The sequence below is a fragment of the Archocentrus centrarchus genome, chromosome 16, assembly GCF_007364275.1.
Source record: "Archocentrus centrarchus isolate MPI-CPG fArcCen1 chromosome 16, fArcCen1, whole genome shotgun sequence".
Classification (NCBI taxonomy): Eukaryota; Metazoa; Chordata; class Actinopteri; order Cichliformes; family Cichlidae; genus Archocentrus; species Archocentrus centrarchus.
Window position 1 is genome coordinate 4,705,397 of NC_044361.1, and position 27,620 is coordinate 4,733,016.

Sequence of the window (27,620 nt, forward strand, 5' to 3'; positions counted from 1 at the left end):
GGCTGCGCAATGTCATTCGAAAACTTGCACGGTGAGGGAAACCGTGGAGGAGAAAGACAACGCAGCGAACAAAACACACAATGGCGACGGCGGCGACAACGGCAGGCGGAACGGGCTCGGGCGGACCGGCTTCTGGTCCTGTTGGTGGATTAACCGCAGTAGGACGAAAGAAAGACGGTGGTCCGTCTGCGAAATTCTGGGAAAGTTCAGAGACCATATCTCAGCTGGAGACGGTACGGCTCTGGATCGGAAAGCACTACAAGAAGGTAAGCTAGCTGCCCGCTCCTCCATTGATTTCTATGAAGGCCCGCGTCCCGCTAGCACAAAGGGACGCTCACGTTATAGTTAGCTGCAGCCACCCAAAGCGAAGTAGAGAAGTTTAAAAGTGGTTATATATGCTTTACCTTTTATTTGGAGGGTTCACCGTTAGTATACTTTTCATGGGCTTAACCAAGATAGAGTTATCGTTACTTGTTTATCAAATAGCTATCTACATCGTTAGCTCGCTAACTGCCCATTCAATATCGCCACTAATGTCACGTTTAGGGGGAAAATGTTTACAAACGAGCCGCACATAGACGGTGCAGCTGCTGTCATTTTGAACTCGTATATAATAATTTTCCCATTAAAAAAAGAATAGTTAAGCGAAACTTTCTTAGTATTCCAAAAGGCCCGAGAAGCTAACCTGTATGTAAGTCACGGGACACGCCATGTAGAACTTCACATATTAGCTAAATAAACCCCAGCCTTCTTTTTTAGTCCAGCTTAAAAGGCACTTCAGTCAGAAAGTAATTACTACATCACTGCGTACAGTTTGCAGGCACAGTCTGTTCCGTGATGTCAATGTGTTGAGTTTTGTCAACACAGCAGCATACCAAACCGTGCAGGTTGCACTCGCCCACTAAATTAGCCAAACAAAGAGTGCTCTTCTTGTCACTTCACGCTCCCATTCAGAACCACTGACAGGCCGAGGTCGTTCAAGTTAAAAGCATTAATTCAGCATATATTCAAATGAAATGGCATAGATAAGAGCTTGTGCATGTATTTTTTACACGCAGAAGTATACCACAGTATTTCATATAAAACTTGGCTTTATACACATACGCATAAGTGGGTCTTTTTGACATTAGAATAAATAGAGATCAGCTTTGTTTTGCGAAGATATTTATTGTTAAATGTGAGTTATTTGAAGCCATGCAACAGTGGAAGTCATTACAGTATAACTGTTCTTTGTTGTTATTGACCCTTGGCCTTGTTGGTCAGTGTTTATTTGTTGTGTTGCATTAAATTTGTACAGACTAAATGTTCATAGATAATTTCATAGATAATTTAGTGAAGAGCTGGAAAATGAGTTATATTTTTCTCTATATTGGCCAGGAATTAAGGAAGTAATTTGCCAAGTAACTTCTAGATGATGAGATGTGAATCGGTGTCATTGCTATCATTCAAGATTCAAGATTCAAGAAGTTTATTGTCATGTACACCGCAAAACACTGTGGTTATGCTGAGCAATGAAATTCTTACTTGCGACTGCTTTACAAACAATTGAAATAAGCAACTAAGTTAAAATAAAATTTAAGAACTAGTATATTAGGAAAGTAAAAGTAGAAAATAAAAATAAATAAATAATAAAGCAAGTGCAATATATACAGATATATACAGATGAAAGAAAGGCAGGTAATCACAGTTTGGTAATCGTAATTGTGTTAATTATAACTTTTATCTGTGCCTGCTTCCAGTATGTCCAGAATGACTCCCCCTCCAGTAAATCCCTGGCAGGCCTCGTGGTCCAGCTGCTGCAGTTCCAGGAAGATGCATTTGGGCGAAGGGTCAACAATCCTGCTCTTACCAAACTACCTGTAAGCACATTACATCCCACTGCATTGTAAAAAAACTACCGTCACAGCTGTACCCCAAATGAAAAAAATCTCATGTTCTTATGGTTCCTCATATATCATCAGGCCAAGTGTTTCCTGGATTTCAAGGCAGGAGGTGCTCTCTGTCACATCTTGGGATCTGTCTACAAGTTTAAGAGCGAGCAAGGCTGGTGAGTTAACTTGTGTAACTTAAGTAGGTGGATCTGGTATTGATCCCCAACTTTAACCTTCCTTTTGAAGTCACTGGTCTCAGAAATATCCTTTTAACTCTCTCAGTTGTGCATTTTGAATATTACTAAAAATCTTTATGGTGTTGTATTTTTGGATGCCAGTTTATGGAGAAAAAAATGTTACTCTTAAATTACCATTGTACCATTTAGCATCTTGAATCTCTTTGTACCTCAAACATCTGAGCAGTCGCTGGAAGGCGTCTTTTGTAGACGGTGCACTTGGTCGCAATAAAGTAAAGATGGTGTATGAATATTTGTGTGGACTTTGTGTCATAATATTTCATTCTGTTGTCTGTGCACCATTCTCAGGCGGCGATTTGATCTACAGAATCCCTCCCGGATGGACAGGAACGTGGAAATGTTCTTAAATGTAGAGAAGAACCTGGTCCAGGTACAAGACAAAGTCCCCATGCGCAAACTACTCCACATATTTATTCTATATGCTATATATGGTTGCATATAAATGAGGTAAAACATTTTTATGTACCCTCTGTTGGCTGCTGCTTACTGACATTACAGTCACTCCTGTGGGCATGTTTTTGTGTTTTGTCGTTCTGTTTTAATCACTGAGCTGATAGACGAGTGTGCTTTTTTTTTTCGAGCTTTGTTATAAAGCAGCTTTTTTTTTTTTTTTTTTTTTTGTGATTCTAACTTAAACCTTCTTCGTGTGCAGAATAACTGTTTGACTCGACCCACTGTCTACCTGTCACCAGACATTGAGCAGAAGCAAGCCAGTAAGCTCAAAGACGTCATCAAAAGACACCAGGTGAGCCCAGCAATGAAAGGATTTCCAGTCTAGTAAAAAAATATTCCTGTGGGAAGCTCCGTTTTAACAGCCTTTTAAATTGTTCATTTTATTTTTTCTCTCTGTCCTCTTCAGGGCTCCATCACTGATGATAAGTCAAAGGCCACCCATATCATTTACCCATCACTATCCCAGCAAGAAGAAGGTCTGTTGGTAATCTCTGTAACTTGTAGATTTAATTCTTAGTCACATGATATTTAGAATAGTTGCTTTCTTTAGATTATTAAGATCATACACTGTATGTGTTTGGTAATCTGTTATTTTTGTAGCAGGTATTTTTATCCTGAATATTGGTATTTGTGTTTTGCAGAGGAGTGGCTGCGCCCCGTCATGAGGAAAGACAAGCAGGTGCTTGTTCACTGGGGCCTCTACCCGGACAGGTGAGCAGAGAGGCATAAAGCAGCTCACAAACACAACTGTGCTTATGCTGGTGGATTTAAATTCATTCGTTGTAATATTTGGGCATGCAAATTTCACCCAAATGTTGGCATGATTTGAAAAATAAAACCCATAATGAAATCTTTCTCTGAGTGGCTATTTTAGTTCATGACTTCAGAGTTACTGATAACTGTTGTAATTCTGTTAGCTATGACACCTGGGTGTCAGCCAGTGAGCTAGACGGTGACCCAGAGGACCCACCCAGCACTGACAGACCCTGGAAGGTGAGGCATCTTTAACTAATACGTGTTGTTTTGTTACTGAAAAAGAATCAGATGCTCAGCTTTGTCTTTTGACTTTTTATTTCTGTGAGAGTTTTGTACACTTATGTATTTTTTACAGTGCATATTTTTATTTTTCTGAAGTCTTAGTTCTTTTGTCACAAAATATTCTACTTATTCTCAAGCAGTGAGCATCTTCCACTGGGAAATAAAGGAAAATTAGGCTAGCTGACTAATTTGATGAGTTGATTCTAGTCTGATGTCTCCATCCTCACCCCGATCAGGTCCATGCCAAATGGGTTTCAGACACAGATGCCTTCAATGAGTGGATGAATGAGGAAGACTACGAAGTGGATGAGAACAAGAAGCCAGTCAGCTTCCGCCAGAGGATCTTCCCCAAAGAGGAAGAGGTAGGTGTTTGTGCTGTGTGTTTGTGTGTGTGTGTCAGTAATCTAAACTCCCAGTCCCAGAAAGTTGTGTGTGTGAAAGTAGGTTTTCTAGCCATATTTCATCAGTACAGCTCGATACCACAGCTCTTGTTGTTGTTGTTGTTGTTGTTAAAGGGCAGCAACTTTCCCAAGTGTGTTCAACCTGACAATTATTACAACTGACTTGTGTTGAAATTGGCTGTTCAGAGATATTGATCAAATATTGGTAGTCAGAGCTGGACTGTATGTAAGCCTGGCAATAGAAATCTTTTGACTCGGGATGACGTGTGAATGCTGGTGTGAATTTTATTGTTAGTCTGTTGCATGTGGATTGTGTGTCTTCACCCTCCTTCGTCCGCAACTGGCTTTAGTCTGTGTGCTTCCCATCCTTTCCAAGCCTTTCCTCACACTTTGTCTGTTCCTAAAGAATTTCAGGGTTCCTGTTTACATTAGAAAAATGAACCAGTTTATCGGATTTAATTAATCAGAGTGCAGCGAAAGTCCTTACGTCATTAATTTTTTTTTATTTATTTATTTTTTAATGCCATTTTAACCTTTTCACTGATCCCTCATAGAAATACTGTTGTGGCCTTTGTGAACATTAAGTAAATTGGCCACACACGTGTTTCAGTGCTCCAGTTTAAAAGAGGATTCTGGTTTATTTCCTATTAATGTAGCCGTAGCTCTGTGGGTCACCCTGACTTTGTACTCTTGACCTCTGTTTTCAAGAAAACATTGTGTGAACCTCAGCGATGAGGTCAGTAAGCACATGCTTTCCTCAGCTTTAAGGGGAAAAAAAGCAAACATTTTCTACATGAATTAGCTTTTTATTTATCCTCAGCCCCAGAGTATGCCTGGAAGTAAACAGAAATGAGCTGTCAGGAATGGCCTTTTTGGTAAGTGCACTCAGGACAACCTGCCAGCTGACCCAATCATCAGGCACTGTCACATTGGCTGGCATATTCATCCTTGCACACCCGTTTGTTTATGTTTGTGTGTGACATGGTAGCTGTCTTTCCCTTCAGTGTGTGCTTGGGCTGTAACAAGCCATCACATAAAGTGACTTTTTTTTTTTTTTTTTTTTTACTAGAACTTTTACTTAATGTCTGAAGAGCCAAATGGTCAGTCTTAGTCTTTTTTACTACTTGATCTTTTCTGGGTGGATGTGAAGCACTATTTGCAGGATGGAAATGTTTATGAAAGGTCCAAATTCATTGGTTTTAGTTGCACAGCTGGGATCACTCTGATCTAAGGATACAACAGGACTGGAATCAACAGGCCCCACTCTCTGCAGCAAAAGTTTGAACAACTAGGTGAATTTTTTTTGTAAGACTTTTAACTTTAGAATGGAGGCATAGAGTGCAAAGTTAACATCATCCATAGAGCTACAATACACATTAAATTTAACTGTTATAACCCTTTGATTTGAGCTAAACTGGAGCCCTTTTTGTTGTTGTTTTTTTTGTTTTTTTTTACTTTTAGTAAATTTGAATTTGAAAAGTTGGTGAACAACCAAAAACCAACAACTGGACAAAAAGAAGTTTGTCTGTTGCTGAAGACAAATCCCACAGATCTAGAAATGAGGGTCTGTGTGAAAGAGAAGCTCTGTTTAGAGAGGACAGTATACAGGAACCCTGGTTGTCTCCTCCACCTCCACGGCATCCCCCCCCCCCCTGCCGACGTTCTCCCACCGCTTCCCCTCCTTGTGTGTGCAACCGTTCCATCCTCTCATTCTGCCGCTCTTTCTCTCATCCTCCATCCCTCGCTCCCTGCGCTGCACGGGGTTTGTCTGATCAGTCTTCCCGTACACCTGATCGTAAGGAGCGTAAGGCCAACTCTGCGGGAAAGAAGAGGAGGCGCTCACCCTCCCCACCCAGCACTCCAGCCGAGTCCCGTAAGAAGGGAGGCAAGAAGGGGTAAGGATGCCCATTTTAAAAAAATATAGTGATTGTAAAATGGAACAAGTAAAGAGTAAATGCAAATTTGTGCAGGTGATCTAATAAAACTTAAGATTCATTTCTAAAGGATAAGACTTGTGTGATCCTATAATTTTATCAACAAAAGACAAGAGGCCTAAAAGTTACTGTGTCTCAGGAACCAAGAACATTATTTGCTACTGCAAACCTGAACACTTAAAAAAAATATATCATTAGGGTTTTTAAACACATGGGAAATGTAGTTCTTAACAAACCTTACTCAGTCAGGACTAAATACTCAAAGGCTTGGGGACTATTTTTATGCACAGTTGGTGTGCTAGGGAGCATTTATGATAGCAGGAATGTGCATGTGCGATAGAGTCAAAATAAACTGTATTTTAATAAACAAAAACGGCACCTTGTGCAGCACTCAGTGATGTGTATTGATTAGCGTTAGGACAACACTGAAGCCCGTTGATGCAGCCTAATAAGATATGAGTCATTTAATTCCTGGTATTAAATTTGCATTGGAGTTTTTTAACAGAAACGTGTACACTGTTGTGTGTTTCCAGTCGCATTTAAGTGATGTAAAATTTACACGTCTCTTTGTCAGGAACCCAGGACCTCACTGGAAACGACGGGGCCACAGAGGTGAAGAGGAGGACACGGAAGAGGACATGACAAAAGACATGGATGATTCCTCGGCTGGTGCTAGCATGGAGGAGGGCAGCATGTCCAAGAATGGTACGTGATGAGGGAAGGGGATAAGCTGAACTCTGTGTTTGTGATACAAACTACCATCTATATGTAAGATCCTTCAACCCCTTTCTGTACATTAAACCATAAATTTATATTATTATTATTATTATTATTATTATTATTATTATTAAATGAATAAAATCCTCATTTAGTTCAAGGAGAAAACATTATTCAAACCTTGAAGCACCTTTCTGTTTGGAAGGAACTTAAGGAACTGGGATTAATTTTATAAACCTTAGCCTGGCCCTGTTACTAAGGTTGCAGTATTGATGGTCACATATTAATGTGATCCTTTTTCTGTAGTGCCTGGATTCACTGTGAGTGTGACATGGAACAATTAAGAATCCACGTTATGTCGTGCTATTGTGTAACGGCACCAAACGGGACCAACGGAGTATTTGGCTGAACATTTAATTATTCTGTTTTAGCTATCATAGCAAACTACAGGTACTTATTATGAAACACCTAATTGAATTTTAATTTAGTCTGTCACGAGGACAGAAAAACTGCGTGCATAGATAATTAATCCTGACTAAAACAATGCTCAACAGGTTTGCTGGCTTTGTTCTAAAATACGATTTTAAAAAGCCATTTTACCATGTTAGGCACCCCTAACTGGTACAAGGTCATCAAAACTTTGAGACTTGTTCATCTAGTTAAATATCACAGTATATTCATATTAAATACCTTTTACATAAGCAAATAAAACCAGTATTCATGTGTGTTCAGCTAGAGCTACAGTGTATGATCAGTTTAAGAAACCTGCACGTTGATGTTTCTGTCCTCTTTGTCCGGTTTGTCCTTTTCTAAACAGATTTGTTTTATTCATTCTTTTTAAATTCATTTTTGCGTGATTTCTCCATGTGGTTATCGGACACTTAAGCGTTATGTTATGATAGGAAAATCCCCTCAGCACCAGGGGAAATAAAAACTCCCACAGACGCACAGTTTTCAAGTCAGAAAGTAGAAAAACAGCCTGAGGATTTTTTTTTTTTTTTTTTTTTTTTTTTGGTCCCTCTTCATGATCTGGATTTTCCTTTAAAGATTCCCGTTAAAAGCAAACACACAATTCTCACTATAATACTCTTTTTAGACCAAGTCCCATTCGTTATGTCCCACTTTTGTCCCAAAAAAAAAAATCTCTTCCTCCAGCACACACGCGCACTCAGTCTATTTTAGTGTCCTCTTTTGCAAACCAGAAAGCTCATTATTGCCTTCCTGCCCATGGCTGAATTAGACTGTCTTTGGAATTTTTACTTTTTTATTTTTTATTTTTCCCCTCATCTCTACTTTGTTCATCTTTTGCTTGTGTTCTATGCACAGCTAATTCAAAGAAAGACAGTGAGAATACTCCAGTCAAAGGAGGGAATGTGGCGGACTTGGGTGCGTATCTATAGCTGAATTTGTTTACTTGCGTCGGAATTACTTTAATGAGTTGACTGTGTTTGTGCGACTATCAGCTGCCCTGCAGTTTAAAAGCAAACCTGAGTTGAGATGTTTATTTTTTTCCAGATGACATGGAAGATGAATCTGTGATGTCTGCTGGAAAGGTAAGATGACTGATGCCTCTCTTCTTCTCGCCACACACTGTAGGTGAAGGTAGGAAAGACACCATGTCTGTTGAGCTTGTCAATGAGGTGGCATCTGCTGGCAGATATTGTCATTATATATAAAATCAGGTTATGAAAAATGGACGCTATATGTACTTTATCTAAGATCAGAGTAGGATTAGCACCGTCAGAACACTCAAAGGATATGTTCTTTGTTCACTAATGGTGATTAAAATTTGGAATATTGTTATCCATAATGTTAAGTTTGAGTTGTAAGCTTTTCAAGAACAAAAGTCACAACATGCTTTACAATTATGGGTTCCAGTTTGGCTCAGTGAGTGTACCATGTACACCGCATGGCTATGGTGCAGGCGGCCCGGGTTGGTGTCTGACCCGTGGCCCTTTGCTGCATGTCGTCCTCCATCTCTTTCTCTCCCCACTTTCCTTCCTGTCTTCACTGTTCACTAGCCAATAAAGGCAATATAAAAGATTACTGAGTTATAGCCTGACATGCACAAATGTGTTAGGTCTGCAGGGAGGAGTAATATACCATGTAAACAATGAATATTGATTCAGCTAAACAAAATGTAATAGGCTGTATTTGTATCTAACTTGCTAAAAATGCTAACCTAATTAATAGTGAGTGTCCTTCCAGTGTATCCATTAGTCATTTTCTCATTTTTATAGCTCTGACCATATGTGCACCGACTCGGTCAGTTCTGCAGGGTTTGCTTTTCTGCATTACAGTAAAAGTAATTTGTTTTGCTCTTGATGGCAGAAGAATGCAGACACACCAGTGGATTGAGTATAAATGCAACGAGTGGTGTAGACTTTATGGGAATACAACAGAATATTGGTCATATATGGTATTGTCTAAGTCCTTTCCATATTAACGATTATCCTGATGAAAAAATGGTTGCTACATTTATTGTTTGGGGAGCTAAAAAAACTAGTCCACCCCTGCTTTTTCTCCATTCAGTCTGTTTTATGCAGAGTTTAGTGTTCAGTAACAATGCTTTTTAAATAAATGCTTGTGGGAGAGTCCTCTTTAATTCCAAAGTAGGCCTGTCTCATGAATTGGAATTGCAGTGTTTAGATGATTTATGCCAGATAATCTTTAAAAAAAAAAAAAACCTATCTGTTAATACCTGACCTGTTTGTCCTTCTGCAGGATGATGAGGAACAAGGCAAAAGTGAAGTAAACCGACTAGATGCCAATGAGGACAATGTGACTGAGCAGACACACCACATCGTTATCCCTAGCTATGCCGCCTGGTTTGACTACAACAGGTGAATGCTGTGAATTAGAAATAAATACATTCTTATCACACAAATGCATTTTTCCATTTAGTCGATGGTTTCTTCCTGCTTTGATATTTATGAATATTTCTTTCTTTCCTTTCTCGCTAGTATCCATGAAATTGAGAGACGAGCCCTGCCAGAGTTCTTCAATGGAAAGAACAAGTCCAAAACTCCAGAAATGTGAGCTTCTACACACACACACACACACACCAGCCACACATAGTTAGACATCTAACTTTCATGCGCTGTGTTTTTTTTATTTATTTTTTTATCTCCTAAACAGATACCTGGCCTACCGGAACTTCATGATCGACACGTACCGGCTAAACCCTCAGGAGTACCTCACCTCCACCTCCTGCCGCAGGAACCTGACTGGAGATGTTTGTGCCATCATGAGGTTTGTCAAATCCACACATTGTTAGCTTGCATGTTTTTCTGTTGCATATTAATTTGGTTGGATTAATATGCAGTAGGCGTCTCAATGCAAGAATGTCTGTGAAGAGAAAAGAAAAAGGTATATTTTTCATTGTTTATTTTTATTCAGGGTACATGCATTCTTGGAGCAGTGGGGTTTGGTGAACTACCAGGTTGATGCAGAGAGTCGCCCATTGCCGATGGGCCCTCCACCCACACCCCACTTTACTGTGCTGGCTGACACACCCTCTGGCCTCATGCCCCTTAACCACAGACCCCAACCGGTAAGGACAACTTAAAGAGGGAGTGAATTTAAAAAAAAAACAAAAACATTTGTGTGGGCACGGACTGTGTTATTTGAGCTAACAATAGAATGTTGAAATGGGGTCAAAAAATACCTTTCTGAGTAGTGGATATGTAAGTTTGAAGACTAATTAGATATCAAACACTTCAGAGCAGCTTGTAATGCCACCCCTGAATGTTACGGCTAAACACGAAAAAGAGGCTGCTACACCAAATATTAGAGCGAGTTCCAGAAGAATCTTCGATTTCTTTGTTTTGTCTGGCTAACACTCAACCCCAAAAGATATTAACTTTGACTAAGATGTTAAAGGAAAACAAACTGAAACAATTGTTACTGAAAAGATAAAGACAAAAATCACAGGTATTGGTTTCTCTGGATTCTCTCCACAGTGAGCTTCATTTGTAAAGCCCTGCAGCACTGCTCACACAAACCTACTGCATAGAAACAGATCTACTGTATTTTGTGGACCATAAGGCGCACTATCAATGAACGGGTCTACTTTCATACATAAGGTGCACCGGGTTATAAGGCGCATGATAAAACATATATAGAACGAAACAAAAGTGTCACATAAGTTGAACTTTATTCAACTCATTCACAATAACTCAGAATATTGTTCAGTTGTAACAAATACAGAAAAATACACTCACATTTTAAATCATTCATCTTCCACAAATCCATCAAATTCCTCATCTTCAGTGTCTGAGTTGAACAGTTGGACGATTTCAGCATCAAACATGCCGGGTTCCCTCTCATCATTATCCGAGTCAGTCTCGTCGTTGTTACTGTTTTGTTTTGGTTGCGGCACGCAGCAACCATTTAATTGTTAATAAAAGGGCAACTTTTGCTGGCAATCTCTCGCCATCTTCTTCAACGTCTTAACAGACGCTGCAATATATTCTTTTATTTATGAGGGCAAGAACAAGTCATTTCTTCATTTTGTATATAAACCCTTCACAGATCCTATGCACCTGTATATTTACCGATATAAGCAAACAAAAACATTTAAAAAAAAAAAGAAATCCCTTTTTGACTCAACACCGGAAACCTGAAAACTCCGCTGTCACCGTGTTTTGTGTACATACAGCGCTCGTACTGCGTTCCTTCATGTGCTGTGGCATCGCCCGGACCTCTCTGGCACCGAGAGGGACAGCACATACACCCCCGGACCTCGATTCGTCCTTTAGCTACTTCTAGCAGTTTTTGAGACAACCAACAGCGAGTTTTGTTGCTCAAAAGTTGGCAACAGTGCCAGCCGCCGATTGCCAGATTACACACAAATATCCGGGCCAGCATAGATGAAAATAGGCCAAGTCCATCATTGTTTTCTGCGGTTTACTGCGTACGGTTTCCATTTTTGGAACAATGCTTCCACTTCTTGCTGAATTTATCTCCGGCGGCTTTGGCTGCTTTCCACACCTGCTGCGCCGCACTCACAGCTTGTTCCTGTCTAATATCGTCAGTAGAATCATTTTGTGAATCGATGATGGACTATTTTAGTGAATTCAATGAGGCCTTTGAACTGATCTGCCAGACCGGAGGAAATATCGCTGCAGACCACGCAATGGTGCAGTGGTGTGGAGGCCTCGGCCATCGGCGATCAGACAGCAGTGCTCAACTATTTGAAAGGTGTACGCTGGGTGTTACCCCCCTCCCCCGTCGTACGCTCTGGAAACTGTCGATATTTCTGAAGCCTCCCTTACCAAAGTCGCACTAAAACATTTTGAAAGATTTTTGAGCGCAGTGTACCTCATAAAATTGGTTCAAGGTCAGTAAGCAAAACAATAATTCATACATAAGGCGCACAGGATTATAAGGCGCACTGCCAATTTTTTAGAAAATTTAAGGATTTTAAGTGCGCCTTATAGTCCGAAAAATATGGTGCATAAGATGGTTGGCTAATGTGTCGGCATTTTATTCTTTCCAGATTCCTCCTCCGCAGCCAATGCCCAATTTTGCAGACAAAGGCAAAGACAAGCCCATCGACTTACAGAACTTTGGCCTTCGCTCTGACCTCTACAACAAAAAAAACATCAAGGTGGGAACTTGTTCAACATCCTAAATTTGTTTTTCACTTTTAAAGTTGTAACATTCCCTGTGAGCTGGTGTGATACAATTGAAGACAATGAAATGTTTATTGGTTTCTCAGGGTAAAGTGGCCAGCACCACCAGAGAATGGACTGAGCAGGAGACTTTACTGCTACTGGAGGTGAGGCTTAAAGGACAGAAGAGAGGAGCTTCCTGTTTTAAGAAAAAAAAACTGTGCAGATGTTTTGCTGATGATCACTGAAGCTCCTTCCTACAACCCAATCTAAAAAATAGTGATGGAAACAGAAGATGGTTATTGCACTCCATCTCTCTTTCTAAATTGCCTCCTACTCTTTTTTTTTTCCTATTATATTTCCCTTTTGTTTTTGTCTTTATCCCCTTCTCTTAATTCTTTTATCAGACTTTTTATGCTTCCTGGAATGATAAATCTTGGTTCATTTAATGTTATCTGGCTTTCTCTTCTATTAAATACCTTATTTCCTAAACTCCCTCTGCCTTTTTTCTTTCCTCAGTGGAGTGTTCATGGGAACGCAACGCGTAGAAGTGCCTTATACCTCTCTGATCTCTGACTATGCTCTCGCTCTCTTCACTTTTTTTTTTCTGAAACACATAAAGGGTATTATGACTAAGACTTTTATTATAACTCCTCTCTCTTACTTCTAGGCCTTGGAGATGTATAAAGATGACTGGAACAAAGTGTCAGAGCATGTTGGTTCTCGCACCCAAGACGAGTGCATCCTGCACTTCCTGCGATTGCCCATTGAAGATCCATACCTGGAGAGTACTGAGGCTACTCTTGGTCCTCTTGCCTACCAGCCCATACCCTTCAGCCAGTCTGGAAACCCTGTCATGAGCACAGTGGCCTTCCTGGCTTCTGTTGTTGACCCCAGAGTGGCATCTGCTGCTGCCAAGGCAGCGCTAGGTGAGAACTGATGAAAAATAGCCATTGAAACTTAAGAAACACAGAAACCCAAGACATTAGCAAGATCACGCAAAAAATGCTACTTTAAATTGTAGGGAATAAACATGAGCTGTGAAGCCCACTAGGCGTCCTTGGGAATATAATACAAGGCATTTGTCTGAACACACTATGATATAATTAATTGTCATATTACTATCAATTGGGGTGTGAAACTCAAACAAAAAATCTGCTCTTTGTATGCAGAGGAGTTCTCTCGCGTGCGTGAAGAGGTGCCAGCTGAGTTGGTGGAGGCTCATGTGAAGAAGGTGCAGGAGGCGGCCAGGACCACTGGGAAGGTGGACCCCGCCTTCGGCCTGGAGAGCAGCGGCATTGCTGGAACTGCCCCCGAGGAGCCAGAAAAGACTGGTGAGTATCATTTGTATGGATGTGTCCAAAGCACCCTGGAAAATCTTAAAACATATTTATAAACACATTAAGAGATGTAATGCCTGAAGATGTCTGACTGGGGAAAGAGAGTTATCATCTAAAAGAATCATGTGTTTTTGCTGAGGTTTGGTAGTTTTGTGATGGGCTGCCGGTGTATCATGTGGAAGTTATTTCGGCAGGGAGGGATGTTCACTCAGGTGTAAATTGTTGGTCAAGGCTAAAGGATGACAGAACAATGTCGTCATCACGTTTAGTCTTGTATTTGGCTTTTGGCTCATTTCTGTCTGTTTACCAGCAGGGTACTGAGCAGTAAAGACATTGTAAAATATTTTGGTTTTTGTGTGTATACTGCCATGGTAACCAGTGGATTAAAGCTTTGGTTGCAAATGGGGCAGCGCAGTGGGAGGAGGTGCAACAGAAAACTGGGTCACCACGCTCTACCATGTTCTCATCATTTTCTCTCTATTTGTGCTCTCTTGAAAATGCTCTATTACCACACACACACACACACACACACACACACTACTCAGTAGCAATCGCGTGTTAAGAATTAATGCCCTCTTGAACTACAGTTGTAATCAATAAGTTTAAATGTGTTCCATGCCTCCCTTGGCCTAAAGCACTTGACTGTCACACAATCAATATTCAAACTCTTAACATACGCTCAAGTGCACCCGTGACATGGTTTAACACTGGTCACGTGTGTGTGTGTGTGTGTGTGTGTGTGTGTGTGTGTGTGTGTGTGTGTGTGTGTGTGTGTGTGTGTGTGTGTGTGTGTAACACTTAACATCATTTCCTGTGGCCCTGTTCATTTAAAATGCTTTCAACCTTAACATCTTTATGTCAAACCCTCCTTTTTGATGGGGTTTGTCAGTGAATCAATAAGTCCATTTTACTCCAGACAGGATGATATATTGCTGCTGCGTTATTCAGTTACAGCAATATCCCAAATGTTAATAATATCCATACAAATTAAGGGTGTATTAAAAAAATCACTGACCACCTTGGTGAGTTTTATTCTGTCTGTGACTGATTTTTCTGAGTCACTGTCAATTACAGAAACCACGGAGTCAGAAAAGATGGAAACGGACTCAGACTCCCAGCAGGGTGACAAGGTGAGTCCATCTTTCAGGCATTTTCAGATTTTCATTGTCCTATAGGAAAACCATGTTTTTAAGCAGCCTGACTCACAGTTATGAATAGACATTACAATAAATCTCCTGTTTATTAAAAGGTCGGACTGATTGTCAGTAAATCACATTAAACAGTCCTGGATTTATATATTTTGCAGGTGAGTGAAAAGTCAACATTCCTCAGTTTTAGGTGAGGAGTGTGAATTTTCCCAACAGCCGGGTACATAGTGTGAGGCAAAGGCTGGGGGTCCCATAGGCTTTTTACAAAGCACCCTACTCCACCGGAGCACATGGCCAACTCTTTAAACTCTTTACAGATAATGAATTAATTCAGGGTTTAGATCTTTCATTGAAATTACATAAATTCAGATTTGCCTACATTTACTTTATTACTACATGACATGGTAAGGGCTGTTCATTTCTATATGGTTTTAGTCTTAATGGTGAAAGACAATAGAGTGGAAGGATTTCTCCATAGTTCAAACATCTGTCACATTGCCGATGACCAGTAGCATTGCTGCTACTACCACTACTACCACATGTTGTGGTAGTAGTATCCACCCTCAATAACACACTTTGTGGTGCCAAAATAAGAAGACGAGACAAATGAAATGCAGTTGCACTATAATTTAAATTCACAATTTAGAACTCAGGTCAGTAATGTCCTCCTGTCATTTGATGATGATGGCTCAGTGTCGCCACTCCACACACAAAGTAATTTCAAACCCTGCAGAAGTCTGGGCATGAACTTGTTTGGGAGTGCATTCCCAGGCAAGTCTGTGTTGGAAGTGTCGGTTATGGAGAGATGCACCATGATCCCAGCCCATGTTGAGGTAAAGGTTTTTATTAAGAATCTCAATAATTCTATTAATTCAATGCATCGTTGAGGAAATGAGAACTTGGTCATTTTGACCATTGTCGATCCCCAGCATCACCGTCCTTCGACACAATCCTAATTCACAAAATTTATCTTTTTACATTTTATGAAATTAATATGTGAGATGCCACACAAACAGCTGATCAGTGTAAAATATGAAAGAAGTATATGTTTGTATGTTCTATTTAAAAATAGTTGTTTTATTAGTCAGGAGCTGCTGCAGGATGCTCAGGAAGCTTCATTCTTAGGCTTATATCTCAGGTTATCTTCAGTGTATGAATTTCCAAAAAATTGGGAAAACTTTTTATCACCAGCCAGATCAGTTGATCATGATTGGCTCATGAGTAAAAAAATAAATAAATAAATAAACTCATCATCCAGTTTACTCACTTCCTGAAGGATCTGTAGACAGGCTAGCATGTTTAACAGCCTCATGTGGGTATCACAGTACAGAAAGATGGACCCACAATGCAACTGGTGTGATGAGTATGTATCATTTTTTTTTCTTTTGTCAAACTGTACCTCTGAATGGGTCTGTGGTTTATTTATAGGACTTAATATCTTTTCAGATTAAAAAAAAAACAAACAAAAAATGTAAAACAGCCGCGTCACTTGACCTTTCTCGCACGTGGTGTTGAACTTTGATTTTCCACTTAATTTACTTTTTGCCCTTGTCTCGCACTTTGAAAAAGGCCCAGCGGGTGAATGTAATGGCTTCAGTGGCTGATGACTTACTCATTATTATCCATTAACCGGTGATGGGCACTCTGCAAATCAGTGACTGGGGGGAAAAAAACAAGTGAACAAGGTCAAGATTTGATCCATTTTTGAGTGTGCTCTGAGCATAAAAGCATTTACTAGCTGAAAAGGCTTATTAACCTGCTGTGACTTTGTTTTGAACCATTTGTTAAATTTCTACCACTATTTGTCGTCTTTCGTGAATGTCCTTTATTCATAGTTTTGTTAAAATAGCTGAATCCTACATTTAAGCAGCTTGTTGCATTGAACCTCACTTATTTATAAAATTTAAAGGCAGAGCTTAAATTAAGACTTGCAGCACAGTTATTGTTTTTTGTTTTGGTTAGGGGTTTTTTTTTTTTTTGCTGTGGCGGCACTCCGACCGTTTTTGTCTGTCCTTTGACCTTTAGGGTGAGTTGAAGGATGAGGCTGAGAAGCCAAGTGAGTCTGCAGAGAAGAGTGACAAGACAGAAGCAACAGAAAAGGTGAAGAAGGAGGGAGTGGAGGCATCAGAGCGTGAAGAAGAGAACGAAGAGGGTGGGGAGGCTAAAACAGCTCAAGCAGGTAACACTAAGGTTGATGTCAAAGTGAAACTACAGATCCATGTCAAAGGCATGCAACTAGAACCTTTAAAGCTTCTAGTTCTAATTGATGATCTTGATCTGATTAGATCATCTACTTCATTAGATTATCAATAATCAAATTGGTGTTAGCCAATCATATTCATAGCAGTCTGCATCCCCTGGTAATGTTTTTCAGCACACACATTCTTTAAATTGAGGACTTTTAGGAAATACTCATCAGCTTTTAAATTCTTTTTCTCAATCAGACAAAGACAAAGAGGACGCCATGGAAACGTCTTCTTCAGAGCAGGAGAAGGATAAGGAGGAGAAGAGCCCTACAGAGGAGGGAGAGGACAAGAGGAAGAAGCTGGAACATGACATCGGAGAGGGAAACATTGCCACTGCAGCCGCTGCTGCCTTAGCATCTGCTGCTACAAAGGCTAAGGTGAGGCAGCAGGACTGCTGACTGTGCAGTAACAAATGCATGGAACAACTTTAACTCTCTCTGTTGCTGCTGTTACTCTTGTTACCTTTTGTTCTCCCCACAGATGAATGCATATGGAATCCTGAATGTTTTCTAGGAATTGTTAAAATAGTGAAATGCTGGATATGGTTATTTGACATTGATTAGATACTGACCATCAGCTCATTGCCTTCTGTTTAGCATTTGGCGGCAGTAGAGGAGAGGAAGATCAAGTCCTTGGTTGCTCTGCTGGTGGAGACCCAGATGAAGAAACTGGAGATCAAACTGAGGCACTTTGAGGAGCTTGAGACCATCATGGACCGTGAGAAAGAGGCTGTAAGTCAGGAAGACTTTAATACATTGTTGTATTCTATTGGCCAACAGGACCCTGCACACTACACTTTCCGTTAATGCATGCACTCACATTCTCTAATGCTCATTAAAGGCTCACAGCTATAGTTATCAATAATGAAGGCAAGCTGTTAACAGAAGGTCATCCGGCACTTAGTCAAACCCACTTTCTAATGTGGAAATTTAACTATTTGAAAGATACATTCACAAACTACTCACATCTCAGACAGGGTGTCTACAGATCTTTTAAAAAGTCTTTTTTTTTTTTTTAAACTTACATGCATATTTACTAATAAAAAGTATTAAATCAACTTAAAATCAAAAGGAGAATGTTTTTAGTCACGGGGTACTTTCAGCTGCTCCCTTATTTCCCAAGAGGTCACCACAGTGGATGGACCTACATGCTTGGTTTGGCACAGATTTTATGCCAGATGCCCTTCCTGTTACAGCCATCCCATTTTTCTGGCCTTGGGACTGGCATGAGGAGTAGACTAGCTTGTGACTCTAATGCCTTGATTATATTCCATTGTGGACACCTGGAGTACTTACTAGGCCCGAGCAGAGAAGTGCTGCGAAGGCCTTTTGTAATCGTACTGTTTCTTATTATTTCTGTTATACTTCTTTGAAGTCCGCCACCTGGGGCACATGCGTAGTTGTTGAATTGTAGTGTGAATTCTCTGCAGTCAAGTCCGTGCTGTTATAAAGAACGGGCAGACACGTGGACGTCATCAGACCTGAACACACTCTCAGATGCTCAAAGTATAATAGAGGCTTAAGGTTGTGTTTGTGTCTCCTCCCAGGCTTGAACTGGGGCTCTTTCGCTTGTGGCAAATGTGTTAACCACTACAGCACAGAGCCACGAATGCTTTCATTCTCACCACTGTGAAAATCTCTTGCACATAATGCTACACTTTCAGGTTATGCACTGTGACTGTGTTTCATAGTTTGGCCAGCCTTTTCAGAGAAGTGTGAGAACAGTTAACTGTAGCAACAGTCTGAAAAGGTGCACTAATAAATTTAATAGTTATAGTTTTTCTTAGTGGTTTAAACAGTGCCTGAAAATGCTTCAAACTTGTGTTTCAAACTTGGCATAATTGAATGTTATTTAGGCAGACACGTGGACGTTACTCAGACCTGAACGTTTATATTTCACTTTTCTTTTCAGATGACTTGACGTACTTGGATTTTTTATTTATTTTCATTTTTTGGCATCAATGGCATCAGTGTGTTTTCTTGGAAAGTGTATATTTTCACTTTTGTGTGGCAAAGTTGGTTCTAAACTTCACTGAAATTTCACTTTATATTTAACTTGTTCATATTTATAGAAACCCTGTTAAATAATTATAAAATAACACATTTCACCCTAAATGGCTGAAAATACTGAGCTAAAGTTGAATGTTTGATTTATAGCTTCTCCCAAATTTCAAGCAAAACAGACATTTTCAGGAGGGCCAAATGTTGATATTTTAAGAGGTTTTCTGGTGGATCGTGACTACTGCACTCCACCTCTATATAGTTTATTAGAAAACATACAAATATCCTTACTTGTTAGAAGTATTTTAATTAATTAGACTGTTTAAAAACAAAACATTCTGAATCAAAATTGAATAAAAAAGAAAGGGAACTATTTCATTTGGATTAAGCACATCCTTTGGCGCTGTCAAGAAAAGATTCAGTGTTGAACAGACTTACTACTTTGGTTGCTATTATATTGACATGAGCAGGTAGTAAATATTTGGTTTATCAGTAGATCTTGCCCACTCTACAGGTTTGTCCTTACTTGCCCTAGTCTTCCACAGAGATTGAAAGAGAGACAAAGCATTAATTCTGTGAGGGGAAAAATTTTTTCCAAAGCAGAGCAGTTGTTCAGTGAGGCGAGTGAAACTGTTACCTGCCCCGACAGAGCAAATGAATGACTCTCTGCTCTTGTTTGTGTGTGTTCTGTCTCTGCACAATCCCCGGAGACGCTTGTGAAAGTGTAAAACTGCGTTTTCATGGTGGCGGCATTGGGAGCGAAGCCCAGTTTCACAGCTGTAAACGCTGCATGAAAAGGAGTCTGGTTAAAGAGGCTTTCTGAGGACTGGAGAGAAACCAACCCGCTCCTGCTGCTGCTCCTGCCATAAGCTGTAAAACACTGAGCCTCTCCAAAAACAAAGAAACACAAGGCAGGCCGTTTTCAAAGCCTAAGGCTTCGCAGGCCTATGCAGGAGGACATGAACAGACCTGTTCCTCTCTTGTTCTGATTTTTGTCATGGAGCTAGTCATTTATTTCTTTTTAGCTTCATGAATACTCTTTTGCATTTTGGCATCCACCTGATGCTGCTGTGAATCCAACCTCACCAACATACTAAATGTGTGTGGTGAGATCAGCAGGTTATCCAAAGGGACAGCAAAGCGCTCTGCTTTTCAGTGTTTGTAGCTCCGCTGTCGACGACAGACATCAGCGGCGTGGATCCAATACCGAGGCGTCCAGCCACCAATTTTTTTGCTAAATTTGCTACTCCTTCCTTATTTATTGGCAAATTCTTCAGAAACCTTTTTTTTTTTTTTTTTTTTTTGTAATTTGTAAAAGAAATAAAGGTAGCTATCAGCTCAATGATGCTCTCGAGAGCTTGGAAAAGGCACTACTGTTGCTTTTCGATGCGCACACTTAGATTCCATTTTTGGCGGTTGGACCACTGTGGTCCTTGTAGGCTTTGCCTCATTCAGGTCAGCATAGCTGCACACAAATTAGTTGTCCACCTGCTGCAGATTCAGGTTCAAGGAAGAGCTGACATTGCCAGACTAGAGACTTTTTGGATAAGCATCCAACTGATATCAAGAAACAGCAACCTTCACAAAACTTAAATGTGAGAGGTTAGCGAACACAGATTTTTCACATTTAAAGAGATACTAGTAAAGCAACTGCAAATAGTGTCTTCTCTCGGATAAACAATTTTAAAAATGAAAAAAGCATAAAAACATGAGTGGCCTGTCCCAAGCAAGCCTGTGTATGAGAAAACACAACATAGCCATGGTAGTAATTTCTGCCTTGCAAAATATGGAGGCCTGCATTTTGTCAGTGTACTTTTTTTTTTTTTTTTGGCATAAAGCATACTTTATCTGGTTTTTGTTAGTAATGGTATTACAAATATCTTCAAATCATCTTACTTTATGGTTTCTGCATCTTTATGCAGTTGGAGCTTCAGAGGCAGCAGCTACTTACCGAGCGTCAGGCGTTCCACATGGAGCAGCTCAAATACGCCGAAATGAAGGCGAGGCAACAGATGGAGCAGCAAGCGGCTGCCGCCGCAGCTGCTGCTGCAGCTGCTCAGGCCCAAGGGCAGGGGCAAGGGCAGGGGCCTGGGGCTGGACCACACTCTGGGGCCCCTCCACCAGGCATGCACCCAGGAGGACCCCCACCACATCACGGAGGACCTCCTCCCCACCACGGAGCACCCCCACCCCACCACGGAGGTCCCCCACCTGGCGCCGCAATGCACCCTGGCTACCCCCCAATGGGCCATCACTCGATTGCTCCTCACCACCCAGGACAGACAGGTAAGGTAAAAGGGGGAAAAACTATACCAGTGCTCACAGTGACACAAAGAGGTAGAGACCCCCTTTAAACAGGGTTACAGCGCTGTGGGAGTGTTCTGTGAAATATTGTGGAATATAAGCATTTTTAAATGGAAAGAATTTCAGCAGTATTAACAGTTTATGACTTTGAATATCAGTGAGGTTTATTTAACACCTTTGCCATATCCGATATTGATATAAATAATACCATGACAAGGAACTCAGCCATATAATCCAGCTTTTGATTTTGGCAGTCCGCTTGATTACACATTGACCTGCTGATAATACTCTGCAGTGGCTCAGGCGCTCATGTTTTCATTGTGCTCTGTTAAAGTACAGTACTTTTTTTTTGTTTTTATTTATTTTTAATATTCCTTAATGCTAAAAAAGTGTTTATTTCACAATTGTGTGGTTGTGTAGGACACCTTATCAGGTTTTTAAACAGGGCTCACAGTGTCCCAGGTACCAGAGTTGGTTCAAGAAAGGTGAATGAACATCTAGCAGAGCCATGATTTCTGCATGAAAATGAGGCCCAAACTCATTCATTTTGGTAGCAAATAATTTGAGATGACAACATTCACATTGTGAGGTTAGCAAATAATAGGTCAATCCATCACCACTTTGTTGGTTTTTGTTGTTTTCTCCACTGTTATTTGTGTTTCTGCTCAGCACTGACTGACCCTTAATATGTACTTTTATTGAGAACAGTTTAACCCTCTTTCTAGAAAACGTGACCATTTTGCTGGGTCATTCCATATGAACTCAACCAATGGATCCCCTGATCACCATCTCAGATTTGAGTTGCAATGCAATTCTGTTTGTATAGCAATGTCTGGAAATGATGGATGGATGAGAATCTTTTATGCTGGAAAAAGAGGGATAATAGAAGGCACTTTAGGTAAAAAAACAAAAAACAAACGCCTATATTTCAAATGATTATAAAACAAAGAAGGAGATGAGAAAACAAGTAGAACTTTTGAGGAAATGTAGTTAAGATATGTAAAATTATGTATCACCTTGGGCAATTGCCCAGGTGCCCAACTGGACAGGCAAAAACAAGCCAAAAAGTCTTTTTTTTTTTTTCACCTGGAACCCTTTTGAGTCCCTTAATTCCAATTTATGCTTTCTACAGAGCTATACTTCCCCAAACACACACACCTGTCCTGAAATAATAGGAATAAGGCATTAAGTGGTCTCTGAGAGAGATCCTGGCATCATGGGAGGACTTTGAAATCTGAATTTTGTATTTTCACCTGTAAAAATATTGGTTTTTAAGGGGTTAATAATTTGAGAAAGAGAGAAGATAAAATATTTATGATGCCTGACTCTGAAAGTATGGGCCAGAATTACCCAGGACACCAATTTTCAGGCTAAGTATATTATTCATGTGAGAGATATTGCCTGTTGAAATATTAGAAAATTGAAAATCATGATTCACAAGGTCAAATATAGGGCACGGCACCCAGTGTTTGGAGAGCCATATCTCAGAAACCCTTTGGAGCTGAGGCCTATAATTTTGCATGTGTTCATTATACACATAGAGGTACTTTCAAAATAATTTTCACTCAAATCTGAGTCGGTGACTCGGGAAGGATTTTGGCTTTTTGGTTGAGTTCATATGGAATTACCCTGCTTGCTGTCATTTAGTGGGTCATATATGCACCCATGTATAAGTTATACCAGTAACTGTGTTTTTGTTTTTAATGTATATGCCATGTTCTGGCAGAAGTAATCTTAGATGCCAACTTACTAGCTATTCTACTCCTGGTCGTAATACCTGAGGGAGCAGCGGCACGGATCACTTTATTATAGCCAAAATAATTTGGACAGGTTTTAACTCTTGATGCTTGTTTGCTGTTGGGAACTGAAGGAACAGTGGAACATTTGGACCAAGAATTGGCAAATTGCATTCAGCTTTGGAGACATAGCTCATCAAAGTGTTCTCAGAGACAGAGGACAGAATGGATTAAATGGCATGCTTTTTACTTTGCTCCACAAAATCATCTGAATGTTTGCTTCTGGTTTGAAACGGCCCGTGGAGGTTTTGTTAAATCTCCGTCCTTTATTACCATGTAGCCACCCAATCTCCATGGATCTGATTTCTCTTGTTTATACTTCCCACACTGCAGGACCAATGGGACCAGGTCAGCCAATGCCCGGACGTATGATGTCTGGCCCTCCTTCTGCTGGGCCTCCTCCTGGTGGCATGCCTCCCATGATGCCCCCACGCCACCCTGGAGCCCCCAACGGCATGTGTGAGTACAAAGAGCCACCGCTTGTTATGCTTGTGTTGTTTTTGAATATGTATAAGCAAACTTAAGGTGGTTTATTTCTGTTGATTTGTGAGCATTTAATTCACCAAAAGCAAAATACTCTAAATTACAGGCATGATTCTAGAATCCTGTATTTACACCATAAATAACCTAAGGATGGGGGGAAAAAAAGCTTTCTGGGAATCCAAATAATGCTTTCACCCAGAGCCGACAGCTGGTATTTACTTTGAATGTCAGCTGCAGCTAAACATTTGGATCATTGCTGCTTATTAGCATCACAGCACACACACACAGCCTGTGGTTTGCATTGATTTCTCTGACCTTGTAAAACAGCCAATCAGCATCTGAAATTAAGCACCAGGATAATGACATGTATTTAAGTTTTTTACAGCTGCTGTTTGTGTTTCCGCTTGTTCTACAGCTGCAATTTGAACTACAAGATTGTAGTTACTTAACCATTATTTTTTGCATTGTCTTAAATTGAGACTTTCCAGCATTTACATTCCCCAAGAGAAATAAGCTGTCGTTGAAATATAGATTTACTGCAGAAAATATATTATAAACATAAATTTTTAGAGCTCATAAGGTTATGTTTGCACTTTTTGATCTCTAACCTGTCACTTTTAATTCAAATTTGACCTTCAGTTCAAAAGTGGGGAAAATTTTAGGTTGCCTTAATGTCATATGATGTCATGTTTTTGACCATCAGCCTGTTGCATGTGTTTACGGGCAGACTGTGCATACTTTTATTTAACCCCCCGCTGTAAAATTCAATCCTACCTCTGAAGTAGAAGGCCACTGCTGCTGTGTGTCTAATAGTCTAATACCTGCTCTTTGGCTAGGCTAAGGGTGGTAGATTATTGTGATTAAATTTAAAGCTTTTTGTAGCTAGGTGTATTGACTGTTTGTTCATTAAGTATTTTGCCTCATCATCCAACAGAGGGCGCTCTTAAAGTCAATCATTAGCTTTACTGATTGCATGCACAATTAACCTGTGATGAATAGCGTGATTACCTAGAGGAGGATGGTAGCTGCTTGAACCACTGAAAAAGCAGTATGTCAAAGTATTTCAGGTTCTTCAGGAACTTTGTGAAAAGCTGTTCACAGCCCAGCTTGTTGCTTAAGTGAAGCAGTGTTGTAACGTTGTCTTGAATGTGATTGAAGACACAGTGCAGCTATGACTCCAGAGAAATACACACATAATGAAGGCCAGGCTATAAAGGGTTAGATAGCAACAGGTAGAATTGGCTGATTGGCTGAACAGATTACATATTAGTTCACATTTGTTCAAACTGAACTTGAAATCTCAGTTCTAAATGAAGCTTTGGCTTTCTTCCTTCTTGCTCTAAAACCAGAGTGTTCCCTCTTTCTTAGATCCTGGCCCACCACCTGCACAGCCTGACGCGATGCCTCCTGCTCCCGTAGGTCCTCCAGCACCTCAGAGTGGGCGAGTGGCTGACAACTAAGAGCTACACACACACACAGACAAGCACACAAGCCTGAAACTAACTCTCTGAACATCAGCCCCTCTTTGATGGCCTTTGCTACTGGCTCGATATTTTTCACTCAGCACTCAGATCTACCATAAACTTCATTGCCGGACACACACTTGCTCACACTCAGGGTTCAATGGCAGAGGTAACCCAACATTTCACACATACACCCACACATGCAGACTTCCTCTCAGGGCACAGCGGCAAGGGTCGTCTAGTAAAAAACACTGTTTTCTGCTCTATTGGGCCAGATGGAGGCTGTAGAGAATGACCCTGTGTACAGAAAACAAAACAAGGAGACAGAACAAATAATAATAAAAAAAAACTGTCTCATATCTTTTTTTTCCTCTCTCTCACTTTCCAGTGCTGTTTTAATCGCACTGAAACCTCTTCCAGTCTCACAAAAACACACACCCCGCTTTTTGTCTGGTTCCTCTTTCTCCAAGACAAACACTAGGGGGAGCTAGCGAGACCAGAGGGCCAGTCCAACCTGCAGGGGTGTGTGTGTGTCTTGAAGCAAGCAGATTTTTCAGACATTAACATGAATAAAACACACACAGGGGACCCAGCCTGCCCTCACTCTTGTCTTGTCGAGTATCTACCTCTCGCTCCTCTTTAAATGATACACTGTAGTTCTGTGTGTGTGTCTGTGAATGTGTGTGTCAGACAGAGGGCTGATTGATGGTCATTTGTGCCTTTTTTTTTTCTTTCTTTTTTTTAAATATATGGAATCGGTTTTCCATTTCAACTTCTGCACTCGCTGAGTTTGAAATATAAAGTAAAAACTGAGCTAAGGAAAAGAAAAAAAACACCTTTAAGTCTGCTTTAAAGTATTTTTCTAATCTGTCTCACAAGGTGCGTCCCCCTTGACCCTTGACCCAGCTGTAAATACTGATAACTGTCTCTGAGTATGGGGGTGAGATGGCACCTAGTGAAAACGTTTTAAACTGTCCTCGTTATACATTAAGTATTGTAAAACAAAGTTTTAATGTGTGGCTGGATTTGATTAGACTTCATAGACTTTAAACCTCCATTTAAAAAATACCGGAACTACCAAAGTGTCCAAGTCCTCCTCTAAATGCATTGTGAACTAATCAAAGAAGTTAACCTTTAAAATGTATAATTTTAATATTTAAAAAAGTTACATGCTAAAGGAATTTGTGGTATTTAGCAAATACACTAGATTGGAACTATTTCTGTATGTTGGTTAAAGTAAATGAGTCAGATCTGATTATGTGAGGCACAAACTGGGACTTGATCTGACCGTGAGAGGAAGCACATACTGCCTCCTTCCTCTGTCTGTCACACCACCTGCAGCACTGTAACACACACACAGAAATGTAAGCTAAAGCTGAGGCGAACACTGGAGGCTGCATGCACACATCGACTTGGCCAGACCCTGCCACAAAGCACTGGACAACCACAAACACATGTAATCTCCTGCTGACCTTCACACAGCCTTTACAGAGAGGGAGACGCTGTGATGCGGCTGAAACATCACAACATGATGACGCTCTTCCTCAGCGCGGTGGGCTTCTAGATGTTTTTAGGTGCTGATCCTGTAGCGATTAAACCCCGCCCCCCTCTCTTATGCTCAGTTTCTTCACGCCTAGCGCTGCCTACCTCGCTAAACCCTCCTCCTCCTCTCCTTAGTGCACGTGTTTGCATTGCTTTCCAGCCACTGTAAAACTCAGCAATATCCTCATTTCTGTGTATCAAACCATTATACAGAAAAATAAGTTACTAAGCAATCAGAGCTGTTTAGTTCTCAAACCCTTTGTCCTGTGATGTTACAGTAAATAAAATTAAACAAGGGGAGAAACCACTCAACACTTATTAGCAGATTTGTTAGAAGCTGTTTTAATGTTACTTAAAAAGAAAAAAAGGCCAGTCACTGTTTCCAGTTACTGGATGCTGGTTTTCTTTCTTTTTCTTTAATGAGAAATTGGAAATCTCCTTTTTGTAACCACAATACTCCAGTTGGGAGAAAAAAAAATAGTTGTGGCTTGTTAATTTTCAGTATCAGCTGAGCAAAATGTCTAAAACTGCTTGTGAAAGTACATCAATAAGATGTTTTTTTTTTTTTTTTTTTTTTTTTCTCTCCGTTCGATTACTGAAACTGCAAATTCCCAAAAAGCCGCTGGCCAAACAGTTTGACTACATGATCCATTTAGTATCTCTTTTTTGTCTCAGTATTTCCCACGTTTTGCATTGGTCAGGTTTCCATTTTATGACACTTCAAGATTTTTCGTGTCAACTTAGAATTTAAATAGAAGTCATTCACAACATTTGGGACTGTATTTCTTCAGAAGTCAGTTTTCCTCATAACTCACTTGTTTTGTCAGGTAATTAAAAAAAATAATTGACACTTGCAATTTAGCTTTAAATAAAATATTGTTCCTGCTGCTCCACTCATCATTTCAACAATGGTCTGTATTCACCATCCTTCATCTCTCTAAAGCTGACATACAGGTGAATAATAAATCCAATATGAGGATGTTTTAATGTGAAGTCTTAACCAGAACTACTA

At 40.3% G+C, this 27,620-nt stretch overlaps 1 protein-coding gene across 3 annotated transcripts; it reads left to right on the plus strand.

Moving 5' to 3' along the window:
• Positions 1 to 26,866, plus strand: smarcc1a (SWI/SNF related BAF chromatin remodeling complex subunit C1a). Of its 3 annotated transcripts, none has more exons than XM_030749421.1 (28): positions 1 to 266; positions 1,740 to 1,859; positions 1,962 to 2,047; positions 2,417 to 2,498; positions 2,781 to 2,873; positions 2,988 to 3,057; positions 3,223 to 3,292; positions 3,499 to 3,574; positions 3,856 to 3,981; positions 5,821 to 5,915; positions 6,529 to 6,659; positions 7,998 to 8,057; positions 8,187 to 8,224; positions 9,396 to 9,514; positions 9,635 to 9,706; positions 9,810 to 9,923; positions 10,071 to 10,224; positions 12,172 to 12,282; positions 12,394 to 12,453; positions 12,957 to 13,215; positions 13,459 to 13,620; positions 14,701 to 14,756; positions 16,800 to 16,953; positions 17,219 to 17,397; positions 17,617 to 17,751; positions 20,943 to 21,306; positions 23,454 to 23,579; positions 24,972 to 26,866. In XM_030749421.1, the coding sequence occupies exons 1-28, from the start codon at positions 81 to 83 to the stop codon at positions 25,061 to 25,063; spliced, it is 3,390 nt and encodes a 1,129-aa protein (XP_030605281.1). In that variant the 5' UTR covers positions 1 to 80; the 3' UTR covers positions 25,064 to 26,866. The 3 variants fall into 3 exon arrangements, with proteins under 3 accessions (XP_030605281.1, XP_030605280.1, XP_030605282.1); XM_030749420.1 differs by having other exon boundaries at positions 2 to 266; positions 5,797 to 5,915; XM_030749422.1 differs by lacking the exon at positions 7,998 to 8,057 and having other exon boundaries at positions 81 to 266; positions 5,797 to 5,915.
• Positions 26,867 to 27,620: the final 754 nt, after the last annotated feature.

Coding starts and splice junctions, on each gene's coding strand:
- smarcc1a (XM_030749420.1), top strand. CDS start 81: ATGGCGACGGCGGCGACAACGGCAGGCGGAACGGGCTCGGGCGGACCG. Junction 267..1,739: donor TCGGAAAGCACTACAAGAAG/GTAAGCTAGCTG, acceptor GCCTGCTTCCAG/TATGTCCAGAATGACTCCCC. Junction 14,757..16,799: donor ACTCCCAGCAGGGTGACAAG/GTGAGTCCATCT, acceptor TTTGACCTTTAG/GGTGAGTTGAAGGATGAGGC.